This window comes from Tuber melanosporum, assembly GCF_000151645.1.
Source record: "Tuber melanosporum whole genome shotgun sequence assembly, scaffold_47, strain Mel28".
In the NCBI taxonomy this organism is placed as follows: Eukaryota; Fungi; Ascomycota; class Pezizomycetes; order Pezizales; family Tuberaceae; genus Tuber; species Tuber melanosporum.
In genome coordinates this window covers 488,807-506,857 of record NW_003299092.1, presented here as the reverse complement: position 1 = coordinate 506,857, position 18,051 = coordinate 488,807, and the positions used below count along the sequence as shown (strand labels likewise).

Below are 18,051 nucleotides of genomic sequence, written 5' to 3'. Positions count from 1 at the left end.
CCCACCCACACCCCCCCCAAGCCACCATGGCTAAATACCGTCTCCCAACCCACGATCACAACAAGAAACCTGGGTGCGGTGTGATAATTTAATGTGACATCACGTTAAACATTGCCACCCTGGCCACCAACAATGCTATATCATACCAGCGCCGAACATCTCAACTCACAGAATAGGCAGCTCCCCACCACAGCGCCCCATAACCGTACTGCCGCAAGGGCACCTCCACCTCCTCAAACCCCTAGGTCCCTCCATAACCGCAGATGCTGGCTCCTCAGCAACCGCAGAACCCGGCGGGGAACCCCCATCACCCGAGTCCCCCACCAAGGCCTCTGGCTCTAACAATTCCCTCTTCGCCCGGCACACCTTGGCTCTCTCCCCCTTCGCCTTCCACCCCATCACACCAGGAGTGGAGGCACCGTCGGCACGTACATCGCAGGGTGGTGACGATTCAATCGGGGCCTCAATAGATGACGAAGCGACCAGAAGAGGGGTGGGGCCCGGGGATGGGGGTCTCAGCGAGACTCCCACAGTGGACGGGACCGCCGGAGGCACAACTGTATCGTGGGGAGGTCGCGACTCGATACGGTCCTTAACTAGAGATGAAGCAAGTGGAGGCATAATACTGTAGCACCGCGGGGAGGCGGCGATGAAGCTATCCTTGACGGAAGCTGTGAGGAAAACAGAGTCCCAGGAAGGCGATTACTCAACAAAACACTCCAGCAGTAGGCAAGGCAACAGCCTCAGCAACCTGAGGCGCCACAGTGCGAGTACAGTACTGTACCCACCAACCCTCCGCCACAGCAGGAGAGGGGCGGCTAAAGCTACTTTCATACGTCGAAATATAACGGGGGGTTCAAGCAGCTTTCCAACTGCCAACACTTTATCTAATAATTAATGAACGCAATTACTACAAGACCTGTGAGCGAGAGTCACTGGCTCTACTCCGATCGGTTGGAGTTGTACCACCAAGCTCACGGTCGGCATCATGTGCTATCACTCGGCATCACTCACCTCTGGGCACCTTGACCGATTTTGGTAGTCCGCCACCCTTAACAATCCCCCCCCACCCCGGTACGAATGAGGTGAAATTAACTCTTTTAGAGAAGTTGGTTTACGCTCTTTTCCTTGCATACTCAAAAACTCTTTACAAAATCCTATTAGTCACTTCACAAAATATACAGAGGGTGAGCGAGGATGATTGAGCATACACAAGTACATCGAGCGATACCCCCACTTGAGCGAATTTGGTAGATCACGAGGGCCCTATTCAAGCATGACCCGCTTTGTGCCAGGATAATAATAAACCATTGAAACCCATTGCTAAATATAATTTAATTCCGCTACTACCCTGCACGAAATGGATTATCTCATGCGGCCTCGACAATCCGGGATTTTTTCCCACTCGAGAAACGCTGGGGAGGGCCCCGAGAAATCCCAATGTGGATCAGGTGTCTCGCGTCATCGCCTATAGTCGTGCGCAAATTGGTCGCCTCCCCGCCAGGCGTTTTCGGAGATGATGAGGGAAATGGTGCGGGAAAGAGACCGGACGCAATCTGCCGTCAGTGGGTATATGGAAGCAGTAGGGGTCAAGTGGGGGATTTCCATGGTGAGGATTTGGGTAGTCACACTTTGTTGTCAGGGTAGGTGGAGGATGTAAGGGGTTGGTGTTAGAAATCGTGGGTGATGCTTGGAACCTGCCCGCGTGCTCAGGTTATCTTTCGATTGTTCGGATAAAAGTTTCAGAGATACGCTTTGTATTAACGCGTTCGTGGAAGCAAATCATGTTCCCGCCGAGTGCGATGCAGGAGGGTTAAAAAGAGGGAATGGAACGGAGGTTAGGAACAGTTGGAGTTTTTATGAAACCTGTCTTTCTTTTATTAGCACGGGAGCATGCAAAGAACCAAGGAAGGTATATATGGAAGCCAACAGATATATGTGGTGATCGACGGGGGAGTTCGAGTATGAAATTGTTGCGATTTATATGCTCCGGTCTCGACAGGTTAGTCAGTTGGGTGGGGCGATAGTGTGTGCAGAGCGAGTTGAACGAGGGCGAGCAGACTTCCTCACTTTTCCAAAATCATGCACTGGAGATTGGAGTCTTTTGTGTTGCCCTAGTAATCGCTGCCACTTTCCCGCTTTATCGTTACCCCGCTCTGATTGTCGTTGCTGTTTAAAAGCTCGTTTAGAGATTCAAACAGGTCTTTTCCCCCACTTAGCTTAGTTTCGCATTTCCGTTGATACCGAGGCCTATGGGTTAATATATGATACCTGTAACTTTCTCGAAGCGATTACTTTCCCTCAGGAGCAGCATTCCTTTACCCATACCGATATCATACCGTTCAACGGAAACCTCCAAATCCACATACTTCTTCCCTTTTAGCTGCCATAGCAACGAAGAAGTAAAAAGCTAAATTCCAAAAACCTTCACTCCGTAAAAACCTCTTTTGGGGTGATATATATACCCCCACCTAGTACCGAGTGCGTGACGGCCCAGGAGCATTACCGGCTGGAACGCATGAGTAACCCTGATTCCCCGTTTCCAATCAGTACCCACCCATCCCGAGATGGTGGAATTGGGCGCCGAATGGTATCTTAAATTAACCCTTTGAGTGGGAAATGTGTCGCAGTGCCTCCGATGGTTTATTTAATATGATTTACTATCGTGGTTGACCGACACTGCTTCAATGGGGTGATACAAACCTTATCTATTGTAAAGGCACTATCATCTGAGAGAAGCGCAGCACCCTTTTCGCTGCGGTATTTGTAATTGGGGCCCCCCGATCGGGTAATGCTCAAGACCGTCCTGACCCGATCGACTTGGGGGGTCAGGGGTATTGCTCGATCGGGTTCCTGTCTGCCGGATCATCATAGATCACTCGGTCTATAGATATCTGTCTTGTTGAAGCATATTTCTCGCACTATTGTGGTGTTACTTGTACTATTGCTTTTACTCCTCACATCAGACCTCTTCGCACATCTAGACCTACTGCACTATTGAAGATACCTCCTTGCACTCCTCTTACTCCCCTTTTCCCTGTCATTGTTACTGTTCGCTCGACCTATTTGTCTCACTGCCAATGGTAGCTAGTGAGGGTCTTGAGCCGTTCCCTTTGAGATAGTCAAGCATTCCAGTTTCTCAAGCAATTAACCACTTCTTCGTATCTCTTATTACCGTTCTATCCAATATTCCCCACAAGTCTTGGTGGCCATGAGAATCATGTATGATATCAAGTTAAACAGTGTCCACCCCATACACCCGATCGCCAATTCTCAACAGAACACTCTGCTGTTAATTCTTCGACAGGTATTGCTTGAAAATTTACGTTGTCAAAACGAACTAAGCTACTGAAATCTATTAAATTTTGACATGCGAAAGCAGCACCAGGGGAGGAGAGCCGACCGTAATCTGCTAGGTTCGAGAGGGTAGCCGCCTATGCCAGGTCACAGCCGAATGGTGGCCATGCGCTGGATCATGGTCTGCCAATTTTCTCCATCACGAGGGCGTCCAGAACGAGCGGATCCTGGAAGAGTTGCTGTAGATTGCCTGCCAGTAGGGAACGCTGGACAAGTGAGAGCAACTCTCTGAATTATTTATTTCTCATTTGTTAGGTTGCCATGGCCGATGTGTTAGCGCTAGAAGTCCCTTTCCCTTTCATACTCAAGCTAAAATATGTTTGCCTGGCTCTGGGTTGGATGATTGGAGTTGATTATCGAAATTTCGGGAGTCTGACATATGGTTTGGGGACGCGGTGGACCCCGGGGGTTTGCAGGGGAGATTTTTTCCAAACATGTCTTTCCTTTGCCATCACGGGAATGTGTGGAGGAATGGGGGCATGCGTGGGAGGCACAGAGGGTGGTGTGACACTCTAGGGAAGAATCAGGATGTGTTTATAGTGTTTTGTTTACGTACACCTGTCATTACCTTTATTTTAGTCGTGTTGAGTGGACGAACGAAGAGTGAAGTTGTGTATCGTGCGGTATCATACCTCTCAAGCATATCTTTCCGTATCCAAGTTCTAAGAAAATCGTCATACTGCACCGCTGACTACTGCACTGTCTATCTTCTACTATCATCCACCATCAATATTGCCGACATTCACGTAACAATGTAGATTTTGGAAAACAGCGAAAAGTAAATTTTAAAGGCAATCGGGACCCTTCCGAATCGGAAGTTGCCACATAGCGCTATACTTTTTATGTCTCACCATTTTTTCGGTTTCTCTTTCGGCTCGGCTTGGCTCCTTCGCAACGTGCCACCCCTGCAGTACTTGGAGTGGGCCCCGGTCTCCCTTGTCCGCCTTCCGCCATGTTTTGGTGCTACCCCACAATCTATATACAGTACAATCTCTTGTCGGAATATCGGGCCTGTACCGGTAATGTATCTTCCATGATGGACATGCAGGCCTGGCCTCAACCCGCATCACGGAACCTTAATTCCAACCGCACCTCTTGGGGCCGAAGCTCCCGAGGGGAGGAAGGCGGGGCAATAATGGAGGAAAAACAGTATAAGTTAGTCTGGGAATATAGCCAAGCCCATGATTCGTCAATTTCTAGTGGGCACGAGGGGGGGGGTTTTCTTGTTTTTCGCAATTTAAAAAGAGTTTTTTCCGACGCATTAGAATATTATTGCAAGGGATTACCTGTACCCGAGTACGGATAACGATCTATTGGGGTATTGGTAGTACGCCTTGTTGGGAGTTTGAGGGTAGAGAGAATACTGGTATTGTGGGCAAATATTGTATTGTATTATCATACTCGAGCCACAAGGATGTTATATCAGGTAGGCACCGGGCATCTCAACTCACAGAACACGCAGAGTCCTCTATCACGACGACCCGTAATCACCCTGTCACAAGGGCACGTCTACCGCCTCAACCCCCTACGCCCCTCCGTAACCTGGCTCCTTATCAACCGCAGAACCCGGCAGGGAACCCCCCACCTGCCAAGCCCCGTACTGAGCCCACTCCCCCCAACAGATCCCTCTTCATCCGGCGCCTCGTGGCTCTCTTCCCCTTTGCCTTCCACCCCAGGGCCGGAGGCACCAGAAACACGTACGTAGCAAGGAGATGACAACTCAACAGGGGCCCCAATGGAGGACGAAGCGAGCGGAGAAGGCGGGATCTCGACGAGACTCCAGGTAGTGGACGGGACCGCCGGGGGTACTCGGGTACAACGGCATCGCGGGGAAGTGGCGACTCGATCCGTACCTCAACTGGAGATGAAGCGAGCGGAGACACAATAGCACAGAAGGGCGGCCGCGTATCAATAGCCTCAGCGGGAGCCGTGAGAAGGTATCGTAGACAGTCCCAGGTGGCGATGGCTCAACAAACACCTCAATGGTCGGCAAGGCAACAACCTCGGCAACCGGAGGTGTCACAACAGCCACACCCCCCGCCACAGCAGGAGAAGGGGCTGACGGCTTTTCATATGATATGTCTAAATGTATCTCGTACAGTAATAGAAAATTTAAGCATGTTTCTGCAATTCGATTTCTAACTGCCAACACTTTAGATATTAAAGCCTTTCACTAAACAAGACCCGTGAGCCGGAGTTATTATTGGCGCTAATACTTTTTTTCTTTTTCGGTTGGAGTCCAATAGATATATACTCGAGCAGTGCGTAGGCCAGGTTGGCGGTTGCCCTGTTGCTACGATAGCTAGGAATTTAAGGATTGAACACAAAGTTTACGGTCGGCATCATGATCTTTCTCTTAATCTCGCTTAAGTTTGTCCATGTGGGCAGATTTTGATCCTCAGGACCATATATAATTTTAACTAGAGACTGCTCTGGTATCAATGAGACGAAATTAAGTCTTTTGGAAGGTTTGGTCTACACTTTCACGTTTGAATACTCAAAAGCCATTTCCAAAATCGAACAGTCACTTTACAGGCGTATAGATTTATATAAAGACAGAGTGGTCGAACCTGATCTGATCGTGTTCCCCGCCAACCGCAACTCAATTTTGCTACTCCCCTGCGCGGAGTAGGTTACTCTCCCATGCTTCCCCTCCCATCCCGGATGTTTTCACGCTTGGGAACCGCTAAGGCGCATTCTCGCTCAGGGAAGACTATCCGAGTGAATACGGGATAGGGGTATAGCGATAAGGGGGTGAGGAAGACTGAGGAGCATTGGGAAAGGAAAGAAGCAAGCAAGGCATTGAGGTCCCTCATTAATTCTCTTAGAATTGACCTAACCCTGTTCTCTTTCTTGGATAATTCTTCGGCATTGGGATCATCTATCCTCACTTATCTGAGACCTTGGGACGGGAGTAGCCGTGGAACCGCCTTAGAGCGCCTACCGGTAACCCGAATTCGACACTAGGTTAGCGAGATGGGCATGGCGGAATGTCAGTCTCGCCTAGAAAGTAGATAGCAGAAACCTCACTACATTTTATAGCTTTAGAGACTTCGGTTCCCTTAAATGCGCCTGGGAAAACTGGCATGCTGTTGCGTGCCTACCGGCCTAGCTAACGTTCCGCTGAGCCCGGAAACTGCTATACCTAGCAATGCAATACTAGGGCTAGACTAATAGCAATTGGCTGCTATCTCCGTGTTTTGGGACCCAGCTTTTTTCGGGTTTTTTTTGTGAATTAAAAGTATGAATGCTGTATGTATCCTGTTGGGAATTATGGCAAAAATCGGCAGGCTTCACCGTAAAGCCTTAGCCTAGGTGCGAGTAGGTATCCTGGGAGGTGTTTCCTTTGTTGTGGCACCGTCAAGGGTTATATCTACACGTGTGCATTGCAAGTAGGTAGCATGGTTGGCCCTCGGATTGTGTGAAGTGTGGGAGAGGTGAAAGATAAGGGATGTGCTGTGCATGTATTATATTGCTACGATGGAAAAGCAAGTATCGTATGATATTTAAATTTCATTCATGCCCTCCCTAGCGCCTCGCCGCCGGAAGCGTTTCTGCATTGACTTTACATTTTTTTTCTTCTCAGCTTTCATTGGCATTTTTGTGCGGGATAACCTTGCTCCCCTAATCGTAACTAAACCTGCACCCTTTATCATTGATTCCAGCTATTCTCACCATGTCTAGTAATTACCCGGGAACCACGGCCACCATGGTGCCAAATAGTTTGCTCTCTTTTCCTCCTGCAATTTCCTTCCCCGAGCCGATGCGACCTTTATGCAAGCAAGAGGAAAGGGAAAGAAAACCTTCCTTGTACTGTACAGCACACCGTCGGGAGTCATGATATATTCTTTCCCCCTTTCACTCCTAGCCGGGAGGTAATTACGCGCCGCTATCTTACAATTTTAGTTTAGGCGGTGGTGGTGGGGTATTATACGGTAATTTATTCATCCATTGAGCCTCATTTTCCGAAAGATTTGGGCCGGTGATTTGGTGAATTGGTTTTGTATAGTGTAAGAGCATCATCTGGCAGCTGGCAGAAGCTGTACTAAGGGTGATTGAATGGTTGTTCGGGGAGTATCAGTGTAGAATCTGATGCGACCGGGGGAAAAAAACGAAAAGAAGGTATCTGTTTGGACAGGGTGTGTGGTGTACGCTGTATCGAGAATTTCATATAATGTCCTGATGTGGGACTGCTCGTTTCGCTTTCTGGATGTTCCAGGGGTGGATGGCTTGCGCTCCTGCGATGGTGTGTTCGGCTTGAGAGTTTTGCAGAAATTTCTCACAGGAGCATTAGTCGGGGTGTTAGAAGGTCGGTTGAGCGAGGTTTTGATATTTTCCGATTGCCAGCTGGTGGTTTGGGTTTTTGAGCATTTCTTTGGGGGTTTTGGACCTTTCTGCTATTATAATATTACGATATCATGCGTACGATGGTGGCAAACCGAGGTCTGCTGGTGGGAAGGGTCGGGTGCTCTGGTGTGCTAATATTCTACAGCTTCTCAGGAGTTGAATGATTTGCAATTGCCAGCGGTGGGGATACCGTAGTTGGATGTCTTAATATCAGGTGCGCAACCTGAATACTTCTCATTGGTCTGGTAACTGGAACTGAATAACTTCTGTGTCCCCTCTGCTTTGGGAATAATAGGTCGCTTTCCGGTTGTGGGTATTTTTTTTCTTTTTCTTTTTGGAAGGCATGTGGTTTTCTCCTAATCGGGTTCTTCAAGTATCGAAGTATTACGCCGAGTTTTTGGATACCCACAGAGATAAAAAGAGGTGACAGAGGCTTCCAAGGGATCTCGTGCTTTCTTTTTGTGTAGTTTTGCGCATCTATCCCGGACGACTGGAAGGGGAGTTACAATACTATTATCTTGAAAAGAGGCTGGACCGGGAAGGACCTACTTTCTGAATCGGATCGATTTCATAACTGTACGGTACTGTGCAGTACATAGCCAAGATAGATTCTGCTTCTCGCGAAAGTTCGCCGTGATAATGTGAATTTTCAAATCAGGGCTTGTTCGTTCCTCGTTTCGCATCGCCTAGGCATGGTTCCTTCCAAGTCCCAACTCTCGTAAAATTATGCTGCCAGGGTTTGGCGCTACAGTCCGGGTAACTTATGCACCTTTAGTGTGACGGGCCAAGAATTGCAGCCGCGTTTGGGATAGTCCTAGGGGACTCATAAAGAATGGTGTTCGAGCTGTTTCAAAGATTGTTCTAATAGGGAAAGGTACCGCTATCCTGTGGGAGCTATCACTCATGCAACCACTCTTACAGAGCAGTAGCCCTTTTCTATTCTGGGTTCAAATTTGCTTGATGCGAAGGAAATTGAGACATGTTGGAACTACGCGAGTACAGTACGTGAAGGACTCTGTGGAGCAATGTAATTTCCTTGAGAGTAGAGGGGAAACAAAACAGCATGTACCGGAGCCGTTCAGTCTCATGGCCGAACGGGGTAGCTACTTGTATAGTACTCGTACAGCATGAAGGTCGTCAATGTTTTTTCTCTCTCTGCATGGTGGCGGTGTGGGTGGCGCTAGAAGCATTTGCTCCAAGGAGTGATATCTCATCTCATCAAAGTTTCCGATCTGATCATCTGATAAACAGTGATCTTATCCACCTCTGCTGTGTTTAACATCACCTAAAATGCCTAGATCCAACGATAATAATACACTCTACCGTGTGGTAGAGGGGTGGCTAGTTACTGGTAATGTACGGTAATGGCGAGGCAAGCGTTTGTGCGACACCAACGATTTTACAGTGCGGGGTAGCTCCACCGCCGGCCCCCAGGATCACCCACACTTTTGCGCTCCTGAGGATACGAGTAGGATACCATCGACTCATCCCCCTCTTCTGTTTCTTCCATCCTTCCAGACCTGGTTGAATATCATCGCCTTTACGAACATCAAAGAACATATTCAATCCCAACGTGGCTAAATAACATCCTCTTTCGGCTCAAGCATCCGTCGATCAAATGGGCAATCGGAAATCAAGCACGCACTCTGAGGAGCTTTCCTCGCCCGAGAAGTATGATCTTGAGGTTTTATATGTTGGCACTTCATATTTTTAATCTTAGTAGTCACGGTTCTCGCACGATGGCCAGCAGTGATATCTACGGCGACGGTAGCGGCAACTCTGGATCGAACAATAGCTTCAACTCCGGCAACTAATTCACCTTTAATTTCGATAGCAGGCACACCGGCTCGTCTGAGGACCACGCCGAAATTTTACAATGCCTATACACTTCCAAATACGACGAGCACAGAGGTCGGGTTAGTAATCTAGTGGAGGGAACATGCACCTGGGTTACCGAACATCGAAAGTATAAGGAGTGGTTGGGAAAGGAAAACTATGGTCTCCTCTGGCTGTCGGCGGACCCTGGTTGCGGGAAATCGGTCACCACTTCTTTCCTCATAAACCATCTTGCTTCTATGTCGAGGTCGTATTCGCTAGCTAGAAGCAAACATCTTCGTAGAATTTGTATAGAAGCTCCTCTGATAGTCTGGTTTGATATTGCGTGGGCCACTGCCTTGTTGTCAACGTGTATTTTGAGGGATTTTCCCTTCCACTTTCTACCCCAATAGAGTAGTACTGGTTCCACCGCTCGCATTTCCTGGGTGTTGATGTGCTCCCGGCCTTTAGCTAGAGACCGTGGTATCGCTATAGAGAATGCAGAATCTGATTGGGGGTGCACTTGGCTTTCGCATAGGTAAAATCCACCAAGTCTCTTGGTACTAGCCGCATCAGACCATACACAGATTACCTCTCGCCTTCTTGCAGCGATTGATCTTCGGGGTGGATGCAGTAGCGCATTGGACTACCAGTCAAGATCCTTACGTGCTTCTCCGGATATCCGCCACTTGTGGTGTTGAACTATGTTGGACGGGAAGTTAAGTTCCATGTTGGAGAGATGGCGGAGAAAGGTCCTTCCTAGTGGCACCACTGGGGAGATAAAGTTTAAGTATCTGGCAAGCTTTTATATGTTAAGCAGGGACAGGGATCAGCTCTTTTGTGCTTCTTGGACAATTGGGCGTGCCTTTAGCAGCTTCTTCTCTGGCAGTTGAATTACCATGCTGTCGGTATCGAGCTCCAAGCCGGCGAAGCTCACTGCCGTGCCCTCTTCGTTCTTTGACGTTTTGATACTGAGGCCGACATCGGCAAAGAGCCTTGCGAAGGTGTTTATGCATTCGTGCAGTCTCTTGGTGGCTCCGGGTGGCAATAGTATTAGAAAGTCATCCAGGTAGTGGATGATCGTGGTGCTTATCTTGGTGAGCTTCAGCTGCTGTTCCAGGATCCAGTGGAAAACCTCTGCGAAGAGGTTGAATAGATAGGAGGCAGTTCGAAGTCTGAATGAGAGGAAGCGCTCCGCATAGAATTGATTCTCCCAGTAGATGCCTAATAGTGGGGAATCCATTGGGGAGATTGGGATGCGGCGGAACGCAGCCCCGAAGTCTTCCTCTACAAGGATACAGTCTCCTCCAAACTTTTGAATTGTATTGATTGCCTCCACGATGCCGCTGTATTGTATGGTACCATAACCTTCTGGGATCCCAGTGTTTATTTCCCCTGCAGTATCACCTTTAGGATAGGATAGGTGGTGGATCCGCCTCTTTGTCCGGTCTGCCTTGTTAGTGAGGCCTAATGGGGATGCCGTGTAGTAGCTCGGAAGGCTTGCACTGTCAGGGTAGACTTCCAAGTGATGTAGGGTTACCATCATGAAGGGTAAGGGCACTTGTTGTATCTTAGTACTAGTATAAGTAGCCTGGCCCAACCATCGGAGGAAACCATCCGAATCCACCATCAATTGGTAGCAACAGCACATTTTAGTTTTTCGTTTCTTCCCCTTACGTTCGGAACCCTTACCGGCACGAATAGTTTTCTAAGTCCCGCGTGTAGTGTGAAACAGTGTGTGTCATGGTCCCCAGTGCCCAGTAAACTTAGTTTCGTTTATTCTGAGCGGTTCCCTGCTTATGAGCATCAATCCCGGAAGGAACGAAACCACCTGGCGAGAACAGCAATAGAGCATGGATTCTAGTGAGGAATCGGACATCGGAACGCATAGAAGGGAAGGATCGCCAGCATTTGAGAGACCCCACCGCCGAATTCCAGATTAAATTCTTGAGATGGATTCTCGGCAATGTAATCCAGACACCGCTAGTAGTTCTGGACGAGTAGGTGAGACGGTGGAGCTTGTCCGTGAGAATGAAGAAATGCGTGCTGCTCTGGGCAGGCTACAAGAGCAGATGGCTTCACTCGTAGCTGGCCAGACAGAAGCACAACCTGCTGCCCATTCCTCGCAGTCAGTCCCAGCCCAATCGACTCAGTCAGGCTTCAATGATTGGATACTTCGACAACAGCTAAAGAAACATGCAATTCCAAAATTTCTTGATGCGATCGATCATGAGGCAGTCCTTTCGTGGACTGAGGCAGTTAGCCATTTTGCCCTACTAGCTGGACTTGATAATAATGCAACCATAACAGCAGCCTGGACAGCTATAGCGCCTGAGGTTTTGGTTTAGTTTAAAGCAATGTTGGAAGCAGACTATGATTGCAAGTTTGTAACGTCACGCACGGGGAAGTGACACAATACCTAGAAGTGACACAAGCCGGAATGTGCCGAAATGAGGCGTTCTGAGGAGGCATAACCCCCGCTTTCTAACCGTGTAACCGATCAATACCACAACAAACACCATGGCACCAGTGAAGAAGACCGATTCTGCCTATGAGAACCGTCTCCAAGGGGTGATTTGAGCAATAAAATCAGGAGAGGAGCCAAACGTGGCTGTGGCAAGTGAAGCCTTTGAAGTAAACTGGCGGACCCTTTATCAACGACTTGCGGGTACTACAGTAGTCTGAGCTGCAGCTAATGAAGAGCAGCAACTACTTACATCTCCTGAGGAGATTGTAACCGGTACGGGTACTTGGTTATTGGTTTTGTTTTATGTTTTGTTTTAAGTATCGCTTTGATACTTGGTTTGTTTTAAGTATCGCTTTGATACTTGGTTTGTTTTAAGTATCGCGTTGATACTTGGTTTTGTTTTATGTTTTGTTTGAAGTATCGCTTTGATACTTGGTTTGTTTTAAGTATCGCGTTGATACTTGGTTTTGTTTTATGTTTTGTTTTAAGTATCGCTTTGATACTTGGTTTGTTTTAAGTATCGCTTTGATACTTGGTTTGTTTTAAGTATCGCGTTGATACTTGGTTTTGTTTTATGTTTTGTTTTAAGTATCGCTTTGATACTTAAGGAGTTTTACCAAAGTGTATCGATTGATACCTTTGATTAGTTTCGTTCATGCTAGACATGAACAGATTTGTGTATTTAAAGACCCCCTGTTTCTACAATAGAAAAGGCAGACTTCGACAGACAGTATTTCAATATACTTGGTTGAATGGTTACTTCTTTGTTCCCCAGTACACCCTCGAAGCCTCCTTTAGTTCTCAGCTCTCGCCTCCTCTCTGGAAGAGCAGGCCACCTGCCGACTATTGTATCTATTACCGATAACGTGATTAGCTCCTTGCGAACACGTTACATTTTTTTAACCTCAGCAAGTGGTTAAGAACCTGTCCCCGGATTTAGGCCTGATCAACCTATCGATATCCACCTCAGAACGCTAGCGGAGAGAAGCGGCAGAATCTCAGCACATTCGGCTTCATCTCAAACCTAAGATAGAGTCTTTGACGACCAGGAGTGGGAAGCAAATCCCACGGCAAGACCTTACAAGAAAGAAACAACCCTGGCGCTCTGCTAAAGAGCCGGGCGATCCAGCAAACACGGAAGATACACAACCTCCAGGAGAATTCCCTTCTACCCCGACAAAGAAGCCTTCCTTTGAACCTCCAAACGACCCCTAACCTAGTAGCGAATCAGATATGGCTAGCACAGGAGGAGGGCCTTCTGGAGGAGGGAAATCTCGGGCAAGGCCTGAAGAAGAGGAGGTACCCGCAGCATTTGAACCCCCTAAGTTTAAACTCCACCTCCCAGCAAAGTTCACACAAGAAGGAAAAGACCTCAAAACTGAAGCCTTTGAACGATGGGCAACAGAACTCTCACACTTCCTACTCTTACAAGGAAAAGATGTGGAAGACCCTACAACCGGACTTATCATTGGATCATTCTGTGAAGGAAAGGCAACTGATGCATACCACCAATGCTATAAGGATTTCGGCGGGAATGTAAGATTAAGAGGATCTACAGTTCTCGATTACCTGAAAGGACGATTCCAATCCTCTATAACCAACGACCTCCAATACAACAAATGCAACCAGCTCCAGCAAGTTAACGGAACGCATGTCAAGCGAATCACCGATGTGGCTACGGACCTAATAATGTATAAGGACCAGATGGAGAGAGGAAGTATCTCCAAATACATCCTGAAGCGACGATTCTACGACATCATGCACCCCACCCTCCAGCGAGAAGTAGAACCACACGAGGAAGATGGCGATGATATTGCAATAATAATTGCAAGAGCAGAACGAAAGGACGCCATTCTCCATGAGACCAAGGCCTAGAAAACACAGACATCCTCTAGTAGGAACAGCCAGTCACGACACAAAGCCTCCAGCAACTCTGGAGACGATACCCCACGGGTTTTCAAGAAAAAAACAAAATCCTCCAAAGAATCGAGACGGCAAAAAGGAGAATGTTTTGAATGTGGAAAAACAGGGCACATGGCAAAGAACTGTCCTACAAAGAAAGGAAAATGAAAGGCAATTAAGCAAGAGGCGTCAGCCAACAATGTTGAAAGCAATAACGCCCAATCCAGTGAATATGAAGAGATCCATATTGGATATATCAATGTGGAATGCAACAGTGTTCGACCTCCGGCTATATTCAAAGCACACACCGCTTTGGAAGGTACTATCTTGATCAATGGCAAAAGGGCTCGAGTCCTATTCGACACTGGCGCAATCGGAAGAGATATGATCAGTAATGCCTTTGTCTCTGCCCATGGACTCCCAACCCGAGACTATAACCAACCCATACCAGTCAATATGGCAGTAAAGGGATCACGATCCACAAGCCATAAAACATGTTCTGCGACTATTCGACTTGGTTCTGGTGTATTGCCCCCCCAGGAAATGCTGGTTGGAAATTTAGCCAAATACGATGCCCTAATAGGCATGCCATTCCTCAATCGCCACAAAGCTATAATCAGGTGTGGGGAATCAACTATCGATTTCCCAGAACAGAAGGTTAGAGTCTCATGTAAGCCAACATGCGGAGAATACAGAGCCGCAGTCTGTGAAGCAACTGCCCTATGACTATTGGATGAGTACTTGGATGTTTTCCCTGATCAAATACCCGAAGAACTACCACCTATGAGAGAGGTGAACCACTACATCCGCCTCCGAGACCCCTCCAATCTCAAGAACCAACCCACCTACTCTATTCCCAACGCATACAAAAGCCCACTTTGTGATTGGATCAACTAACAACAAAGCAGAAGAGTCATCTACCGAGCAGAAGCCCCAGGTGCTGCTCCTATATTTGTTCAACCCAAAGCAGATGGCAAAAGAATCCGCCAATTGGTTGACCTCAAGCTACGGAACGAAAACACGGTTATGGACAGCTCCGCTATCCCAAACCAAACCCAGATCCTAAATGCAGTTGGACGGGCTAGATTGCGAAGTAAGATTGACTTAAGCGATGCCTACTTCCAAACAAGGCTAGATCCAGAAAGTGAACACTACAACAGTTTCAAAACACCCTTCGGAAGTTTCATTAGCCGAGTTATGTTACAAGGTGACATGAATGCGCCCGCCACCTTTATGCGAATTATGGAAAACCTCCTGAGTGAATACCTCCACCATTTTGTTTGGGTCTACTGTAACGTGTTCGCAAGGTACTAATCACGTTATCGGTAAAGATACGATAGTTGGCAGGTGGCTTGCTCTTCCAGAGACGAGGCGAGAGCTGAGAACTAAAGGAGGCTTCGAGGGTGTACTGAGGAACAAAGAAGTAACCGTTCAACCAAGTATATTGAAATACTGTCTGTCGAAGTCTGCCTTTTCTATTGTAGAAACAGGCGGTCTTTAAATACACAAATCTGTTCATGTCTAGCATGAACGAAACTAATCAAAGGTATCAAGCGATACACTTTGGTAAAACTTCTTAAGTATCAAAGCGATACTTAAAACAAAACATAAAACAAAACCAAGTATCAAACGATACTTAAAACAAACCAAGTATCAAACGATACTTAAAACAAAACATAAAACAAAACCAAGTATCAAACGATACTTAAAACAAACCAAGTATCAAACGATACTTAAAACAAAACATAAAACAAAACCAAGTATCAAACGATACTTAAAACAAACCATATAACCAAGTACCGGTACCGGTTACATTTCTCAAAACAAAACAACTGTTTAAACAAACAAAAACCTAATAATCATCAAAAGCGGATTCTGAGAAACTCATGGCTTCAGTTTCCGCTAAAAACTCTTCATCGTAAGTGTCACACCAGGGACAAGAGGAAACTCTAAGGAAACACTTAGACTCGAAGAAATCTAAATCACAGTAGTCACAAATACCAGACTCGCGCTGTACATCAACCCAAGCGTGATCGCAATCAGGACAGTAATCTATCCAGAGGATTTCGAAATAGTCTTCCAGTTGGATAGCATCGCGGTTCAACAACAGTCCAACAATCTGTTGTCGCTGCCTCACATTGAGCTCCACATAGTTTGACATCGTTATGGTATTCCGATGGTGATTGGTGACTAGATAAAGTTGTCGAGTGCCTGCTCCATAGCTTGATTCTCCTCATCGCTGCTTTCAAACTCCGACTCAAAGTGTGGTACCCAAAATCCAACTCTAGCTTCGAGTTCTGCGTGCCATCGCTAAGTTTCTGGCATTGTAGGTGTCCAGCACATGGTGATATAATTGATTGTTGGGAGGAGGGATTCGTTTGCCATGTTGTCTTTCCCCCATTCGTTCACCATATCCATTGCGTGCTCTAGTCCCTCTAGTGGTTCCCAACTGTTTTCGCTCGTCGGATATCCTTTCCACCTGACTAGGAACTGATCATTTCCATGCCAAAGGCGGTGGTCTCGCATTTCTTCAACTTCCCATTCATCTTTCTTTTCAATGATGACAGGTGCGGGTCGAGAGTGGGTTCTTCCAGGGAACTTGGAGTCGTCATTTTGGTGGAACCGTTTGACCGCAGAGGCGTGAAAGACTGCAGTATTGCGGCGGTACATGCGTCCATCCATCTGGACAGTGTAGTTCTCTGTATGCTCATCAAAGGATATGACTTTGAAGGGTCCACGCCATTGGGGTTGCAGTTTCTTGCTGCGTCCAACATTGGTAATGAAGATGTTACCGTGTACCATGAGCATGTCTCCTGGTAAGATGGGGATATGTTTGCGTCGTCGTTTCTGGGCAGTAGTGGTGCTTCGGAATCGGGCAGCCTTAACAGCTTGGAAGGCATCGTTCCGAATTGCTTGGTGGTGGTTTAGATGGTCGTCAGAGGCAGGGACTGAGGAGTTCTTAAATAGTGTTGTAGGTAGGAGGGGGTATTGACGGCTAAAGACTGCCTTGTATGGTGACATTCCCAAGGTATCTGAACATCCGGCATTGATATATGCTGCGAGCTCAACAAGGGCTGGTTCCCAGTTGGTTTGTCGTTCATTTATCACGTTCCTAATTCCGGTCTTAACTTCGCGGATTTTTCGTTCTGCCTGGCCATTAGTCTCATGGTGTCCAGGGGCAGCCATAATGTGGTTTATTCTGAGGGAGGTTCAGGTTTGCTTCCGGAATCTGGCGGTAAAGCGGGGATCAGCGTCACTGACAATGGATAAGGGGTACCCATGGGGGGTAAACAGGTATCGTTAGAGGTTATTCCAGGTGTCTTTGGAGGAATCGGTAACTTTCATTGGAATGAGCCGGGTATATCCAGAAAATCGGTCCACAGCTACCAAGATGGTATCAAATCCAGCGGATTTGTTAAATGGTCCTGCGAGATCGATGGCATATGATTCGAATATTTCACATGGTAGTTGGAGGGTCTGTGCTTTCCCTTCAGGTAGTTGTGTTCGCTCCTTATTTGCCTGGCAGAGTTCACATTGTTTGACAAAATCGCGGAAGTTCTTTCGCATTTCAGGCCAGTAAACATATTCTGAGGCATATTGAAGGTTGCGGTCCGCACTGTGGTGTCCTTTGTTGTGAATCTCGGATATGACATATTCTCTAATAGTTATTCCATTGAACATATGGCCCTTTGGTATGTATAGGCAACGTTCACCATAACGGGTGCTGGTATAGACCATTCCGTTTGATATGTTGTAGGGAGCAAGGTCTCCATGCCTGGAGCTATCCATGGCTTTGAAGTAAATCGTGTCATGGCAATATCCTGCTATCATTTGGCTTCGGAAAGAGGAGGTTAATTCTTCTCTGGTTGATCTAACATCTCGTTCATCCTCGATTAGGGATCCTCTTGTTGGTTCGATAGGGGCTTCCTCTTCCTCAAAGGTTTTGTAGAGTTGACGCCGATGCTCGGGCATAGTAGGGGGTATGACCGAAACAATGGTTTCATTGTTATATACTCGTAATGGTCCACCATATAGTGGTCGTGAATCGAAAATGGGAGGAGAGGATGGCGGGGCTGACTGTGGGGGTTGTAAATAGGATATTGCATCCACGTAGGCTGCTGCTTGTTCGAGTTCTTCAAGACCTTGGTATCGTGTGGGAACAG

The 18,051-nt window shown here is 47.3% G+C and overlaps 1 protein-coding gene; it reads left to right on the top strand.

Moving 5' to 3' along the window:
* Window positions 1-1,299: 1,299 nt before the first annotated feature.
* Window positions 1,300-1,942, top strand: GSTUM_00008469001 (uncharacterized protein). XM_052355805.1 has 1 exon: window positions 1,300-1,942. Exon 1 carries the CDS (start codon window positions 1,441-1,443, stop codon window positions 1,645-1,647), a length of 207 nt encoding a protein of 68 aa, XP_052211770.1. The 5' UTR covers window positions 1,300-1,440; the 3' UTR covers window positions 1,648-1,942.
* The last annotated feature ends 16,109 nt before the right edge of the window (window positions 1,943-18,051 follow it).

Coding starts and splice junctions, on each gene's coding strand:
- GSTUM_00008469001 (XM_052355805.1), top strand. CDS start 1,441: ATGTGGATCAGGTGTCTCGCGTCATCGCCTATAGTCGTGCGCAAATTG.